The 6,723-nt window shown below is 52.7% G+C and overlaps 1 protein-coding gene across 1 annotated transcript in view; it reads right to left on the bottom strand.

Moving 5' to 3' along the window:
• Positions 1 to 297: 297 nt before the first annotated feature.
• FOXK2 (forkhead box K2) overlaps positions 298 to 6,723 on the bottom strand; it is a 71,362-nt gene continuing 64,936 nt past the window's right edge. The window contains exon 9 of the mRNA XM_055320344.1: positions 298 to 2,120. Coding sequence (XP_055176319.1) covers positions 1,924 to 2,120 — 197 coding nt within the window. The 3' untranslated portion in view covers positions 298 to 1,923. The remainder of the gene's footprint in view (positions 2,121 to 6,723) is intronic.

The following is a 6,723-nucleotide window of genomic DNA, read 5'->3' as shown; positions in this document are numbered from 1 at the left end:
CCAATCCAGTGTTCCTGCCGGGGCAGCTGCGACCACTCACCTGCCCAGGTCTCGGCAGGGCCTACAGGAGCCGTGACTGGCAGGTCTGGACCACTCAGTGGAGCGACCTGACCCTACACAAGACACAATGCAATCCAAGTTATTTTGTAAATTGTGAACCTTCTGAGTAAAAAGACAAAAATATACATTCCAAGGTATCTGTAAAGTGCATGGAAGATGCAGACTGCTGCCCTGAGGTGCTCTGATCCATCCGTGCTTCAGCTTGCAAGTTAGATTTTGCTACTGTCACACACGTGGTATCATTCACATGATGGTTTTGTTTTTATTTTTTTAAATGGCTGAGTTATAAATCCAGCTAGTGTGCAGTGATTTCATAATTTTTAATACGCGTTATCTGCAATAACATTGTGACAGCTCCATACTGTGGGTTGACACACAATACTTAGAACAGATTTATCATATTTGGTCTGTAGGTAAATAATAAATGTTTTAAAATTGCCTAAATATACCATTCTGAGCCGTTTCATTCCACCAGGAAAATACAGGGTTTTTTTTCTCCTCTCTTTAAAAAAAATTAAATACCAAAATAACTACATTTAAATAAATAACATGATGATGATGACATTTAAAAGTTCACAATAAGGCCAAAGCCCTCTTCTATTTGCACAGATGCTCAGCCCTAACCCCCCGGAACACTCTGGAAAGGCCAGCGGTTTTCTTCTGGGGCAGCATGACTGAGGCCGGGCGGGGCCTCTACTGCTGTCTCACCTTTGTTTCCTTTCATCTCACTTTTGCTTTTTTGTAGGAGAGAAGTCAGCTTTAGGACTGCAGTTCTGAGAGGCTGAGGGGGATTTCCTGTCACAAACCAGAGAAGGACCCTTGTGTTAACATGCAGCTTCGACTCCACCCAGCACCTGCTCCCATGAGCCAGACAGACCGCATCGTCATCAGGTGGGCAGCTGGTCGGACGACGGCTCTGCGCCTACAACCGGTGACAGTGACTAGCGAACACGCCACGGAGAGACCTGTGACACTCGTCTGAAAAGGGTGTGTGGTATAAGACTGAATCTTTTTTCCAAATGAAGTAGGAACAGTTCTGTCATTTTAAACACACACAACACTTAGGAGGCTTGTTTTACTTAGAGTGGAAAATTATGCCAGGGACAAAGTCAACACAAAGGAACAAACAACAAAAAGTAGCAGGAAAGAGACCCGGGTAAGTGCAGCTCCAAGAGTCCAGCAGTTCAGTCATGGTGAACATGCGGCCCAGCGAGGGCGTCCATCTGTCCGTCCGTCCCAGATGCGTGCGGCACCTGCTCTAACACGGAAAACCTGCAGGTGTCATCAAGTAGCTCCATCTGAACGTTAACAGGACAGACAAAAGGAAATCATTCCATAGGCCAAAAACAAACAACAAAAACAAAACTACATTGTTTCTTTTCCCCAAATGAAATCAACACGAAAGGTCCTGTGTGATTTCAAATTTTCCAGAGTAGAAATGGAGCGATCTGAAATGTCAAAGACCCCGTTATTTCGTAAAGAAAGTACACCTCAAAATACTCTAATTCCACATGTGAACAACAAAAGACTGTCTCATCTACCAGTGCCAGCTCCAAGGCTCCTGGGGGGCGTCAGGACGGTCCCCGCCCTGTCCCAGCAGCTCCACTCCAGAGGGACAAGCTGAGCTCGGGGTGGGGAGACACTGCCGGACCAGGTTTTGTTGCATGTGGTTTTGTTCAGGTGTGACTTCTGTCTTTAAGGAGTTTTAAGGCCACCTGGGTTTTGTGTTTTCAGTGCTGAGGTGAAGTCCAACCGCAGGGCCCTCTACCCACCGAGACGACACGCTCCGAGTGTCGGTGAGAGGCAGTGTCTCCTTTTGGCACCACAGAGTAGATATTAAAGTATGAAAAGCTGTCCCAGTTGCTAGTTTTGGACACCTTTCTCTCTGCCGGCTGCCGGCGGTGTGTCCACACTCAGGGCGATGACGATGCTCTCGCCGTCTTCCGTCTTGACCCGCTTCAGCTCCGGCTGCTCCGTCGGGTCGCCATTCTGGCGCTTTGTGGGCAGGGAGGCCGACGCCGATGCATGTGTCGCCAACATGTGCAGAGGACTCGCCACTGCTGCAAAGAGACAGTGAATCAGACCTCGTGTTCTTGGGTGCACCCCTGTCCCCCGTCAGGCCCCCACTGGTCCGGCTCTGCTCCAAGGGTAGGGCTCTGTGCGTCACTGCCAAGGCCCGCAGTGGCCATGGGCACAGGGGTCTGGACTGGACTCCTGGGGACCAGAAACCCTGGAGCAAGCTAACCGGCCGGCGGGTGTTCTCAGGGACAGCCAGTATCTCTATTCCTTCAAATAGTGTGTCTCTTCACAGAGCCACTGGGGAAGCCCGGGCTCGGGGTCAGGCCACGCGGCTGCTGCCGGCCCTGTGCAGAGGCCCCTCACGGCCCACACGGCGCTCAGTGCTCCTGGGTCACGTCACACACCAGGCCTGGAGTTGACACGCAGACATGTGCCCACAAGGCCCTGGACTGGCTCCCCGGCTCCCCCTGGCCCCCACCCGCCCCTGCTCTGCGCACACAGGGAATCTCCAGGAGATGAAAAGAGCGGTTGCTTCCTCTCCAGAGAGTGCCACTTCCTCAGGGTGAGGAGGCGGGCTGGGCTGCAGAGGAAGGCCTGACGGCCTGTGGGGCACAGCAGCACTGCCAGCCCATCTGCCCCAGCATGAGGCCCCTGAGCCCCGATTCCCCTCCGGCCCCGTGTCAAACCAAACCCTGGAACCGGCCACGGAAGAATGCAGAAAGGGGGGGGACTGTGCTCCTGGAGTGAAGCGTCAGATGAGCGCGAGGCTGCCTGGGTAGCGAGAAAGGGAGGGTCGGCTCAGCTACGGGGCCGCAGCAGGAGGTCAAGTGCAGGGCCAAGGAGACACAGGGGTACAGGACGCTGGGACGTGGAGGCGCCCCCCAGGCCCCAGGCAGGGGATGCTCACTGGCTCACCTGGACCAGAAGGCGCAGGGGCAGCCAGGGGGAGCCAGGGGCCCAGGAAGCACTTGCACGATTCAGAGCAACCTTCCTTGTACCCGCCTCAGGAACACAGTTGTACCTTCAGACAGTCCCCACCCACCCACTCCTGCTCACACGAGGGCCTCAGGCGTCACTGCCAGGTGGCCATTCATGCGACAGCACCCAGCTACTTGATTTTTGCCAGACTAGCTACAGCCAGCCGAGGTCTGCGGGTCTCAGCCACCTGGGGCCTTCACCTGCCAGGCCTGTCTGCCGGCTTTGTGCTTAGGCCCCTTGTGCCCAACACAGGGGTGGAGAGCGCGCATCGTCCTGGGCAGAGGGGCCCCGGGGGACTTTAGGGGCCAGCACCAGGAGAGCTACCAGCCCCGGCCCTGCGCATGGCCACGTCCTCAGGGACACGGGGGGGCCTGCTTCCTCCGCGCTGGGTGTTCCTTCATCCAAGTGCCCTGTCCCTCTTGGGAATAGCAGCCCGGTGGCTGGGGGGCGGCGCTGACACGCAGTGCAAAGGGGACGACCCCCCCCACACACACACACGGGGGAGCGGCGCCTGACACAAGCGGGAGTGAACCGGCACCCAGAACGGAGCCACGCAGCACAATGGCACTTGCTGCCATTTGTCAACCAACTAACACCTTGTTCTGCATGTGTTTCTGGTTAAAGACGACTTGCTCCACCCACAGATGGAATCGCGGACACAGAGCACGAGACTGAAAGCAGCTCCTCTAACCCGCTTGCTCCGCAAGGCACATCACACCTGTGCTGAGCACCAGACCTTCTCAAGACTGTGCTTAGGGTCCATTTTAAACAAGAAAATCAACAAAAACACAAAAGAAGAAAAACATGGCACTACTAGGCTGTGAAAAGGCCACACGCTTACGGTCAGAGCTGAGGCCGGGACAGGGGGTGGGGAGCACTGTGGTCATCTACCCCAGGAGGAGCCAGCACGCCACACCCAGGCCTCCACAAACACCATGCTGTGAGTACTGACTGGGGATGAGGCAGGTACGGAGGGCCCAGTGCATGAGGTCCTCTCTAGAAGTCCCACAGAGCACCAGCCTCAGGCAGGCTGGGCACAACAGGTACCCGCCTGGAGGTGCAGGTGCCCTGCCCACGGCTGTAGAACAGCAGCGGGGAGAAGGCAACGCTCCTCCACCCTCCTTACTTGAACCTTCCCATGCCCCTCAGAGGAGCTGGGGGCAGCTCCTCCCCGCAGCCCAGCCATGGGGAACACAAGGCCAAAGGCCACACTAGTCAAGCAGGTACTCTGCTGGGGCCCACGGGGGAGGCAGGGGTGAGTAAGGACACTGGACTCGCTCAACAGAGCACAGCATGCAGACACTAGGACACGGGCCCCTCCTTACCACCTGGCAGGGCCAGGACACACGAGATCACGGCCAGACCCCCTGCGTGAGAACTGGAAGCCACTTTCTGTAAGAAGCAAGGACAAGTCAAGTGTGGACCCGGGACTCCTTCAGGGTCACCAGGAACGCGGTCAGCAGAGGGAGGACCCACTGCCCCCCGACAGCCTAGGGCAGCAGTCCCAGCAGGGACTGACCAAGGACCTTCGTGAGAGAGGCTGCAGGAATGGTCAGAGGCACATCTTCTGGGGAACAGGTCGAGGAGCCCCAGAAGCTGCCGGGAAGCGGATCCATCACACACTGGCCCAGGCCTGACTTCCGCATTCATTCTCTGAGGCCAGCATTACCCTGATACCAAAGCAGACAAAAATACTACAAGTAAACTACAATTATCTCTGACAAATACTGACACAAATATCCTCAAGACGACATGAGTAAACCAAATTCAATAGCATATTAGAGGGTTATACGCCCCAAGTGGCGCTGATCCCAGGGATGCAAGGTGGCTGAACATAAAGCACCACACACACAGACAAAACAAAAACCCCACTTACGCAACATACTGCGTTAATAAAGGAAAAACCTGGGGGATCTCTGGGTGGCTCAGCGGTTTAGTGCCTGCCTTTGGCCCAGGGCATGGTCCTGGGGTCCCGGGATCGAGTCTCACGTCGGGCTCCCTGCATGGAGCCTGCTTCTCCCTCTGCCTGTGTCTCTGCCCCTCTCTCTGTGTCTCCCATGAATAAATAAATAAATTATACTTAAAATAAACAAATAAATAAATAAATAAAGGAACCCCCCCCCCCCCCGTGATCATCTTAATACAAAGTGCACGATGTCCCCCGGAGTGCCTGGTGGCTCAGTCGGCTAAGTGTCCGGCTCCGGTCGTGACCTCAGGGTCGTGGGATGGAGCCTTGTGGGCTCTCCGCTCAGTGGGGAGTCGACCTGAGGTTTTTGCCCCTGCACCCCTCTCCCACCTTCCACTTGTGCTCTCTCTCTCTCTAAAAAAAAAGAAAAACCCATGTGACAGCATTCAACCCCCTTTCATTATTAAGCTACTCAGCAAACCAGGAAGAAGGAAACAATTCAACATGCTAAAGTCTGTAGAGGACAACCCAACCCACAGCTCACATCAGCTTCGATGGTGAGGACGACGCCCCTCCAGATCGGGAGCAGAGCAAGGAGGCCCGCCGCCATCACGATTCGATCAGCAGCTCTCGCCCCGGCCACTGGGCAGCAACAGGAAGGAAAACCGTCTCTATTGGAGACGACATCCTCCTTGAATGCAGAAAATCTTAGTAAACCCACAGAAGAAAACCCCCAAACCAAAAGCTATTACAATACATGAATTCAGCAAAGTTGCAGGATACAATATCAACAGGCAAAAACTGGCTGTGTTTCTATACAAGGACAATGAACAACTTCAAAAGGAAATTAAGAAAACAATTCCAAAGGAATAAAACAGGAGAAATTTAAGCAAGGCTTTTTACACTGAAAGCTACAGAACACTGCTGAAAGAACTCAAAGACCTAAACACATGCAAAGACGTCTGTGCTTACAGAGAGAACTACTGCCTGGAGCAATCTACAGCTCCGTGCAGTCCCTATCAAAATCCCAAATGCTTTTTTTGCAGAAATGGAAAAGCTGATTCTGTACTTTGCATGGAATTGCTAGGTATCCAGAATAGCCAAAATAACCTTGGAAAAAAGAAAAAATAATAAAGTCGGAGGACAGATACTTCTTAATTTCAAAACTTCCTATAAAACTGTAATAATAAAAAAATGTGGCTTTGGCACAAGGATAGACATGAAAATCAATGAAACAGAACAGAGAGAAACTCATATATCTGAGGTCAAGTGATTTTCAACAACCATTAAGTAGGGAAAGCACAGTCTCTTCAAATGGTGCTGGGACAACTGGGCACCCACATGCCAAAGCATGGAGTCAGGCTCTTACACCATATACAAAAATGAACTCAAAATGGATCAAAGACCTAAACGTAAGCATTGAGCAGAAGAAAACATAGGGCTAGGTCTCCACGACCTTGGATGTGGCAATGGATTCTTAGCTAGGACACCCCACAGCAGAAGATACAAAAGGGAAAAGAGAAATGGGAGTTCACAATTGAAACTGTTGCATCAGAGACACTATTAGGAAAGTGAAGAGACAGACCCACAGAACGGGAGGAAAATATTTGGACCTACTATCCAGAAGATATAAAGAGCTCCTGCAACTCAACAATAAAAAAATGGGCAAAGGACTTCCATAGGCACCTGTGGGAAGACGACCTACAAATAGCTAAGCACATGAAAAGATGCTCAATACCATCACTCATGAGGGAAATGCA

This window comes from Nyctereutes procyonoides, unplaced genomic scaffold, assembly GCF_905146905.1.
Source record: "Nyctereutes procyonoides isolate TBG_1078 unplaced genomic scaffold, NYPRO_anot_genome, whole genome shotgun sequence".
NCBI classification, from domain to species: Eukaryota; Metazoa; Chordata; class Mammalia; order Carnivora; family Canidae; genus Nyctereutes; species Nyctereutes procyonoides.
Note: the sequence above shows the minus strand (reverse complement) of the source record. Positions and strands in the feature narration are given on the sequence as shown.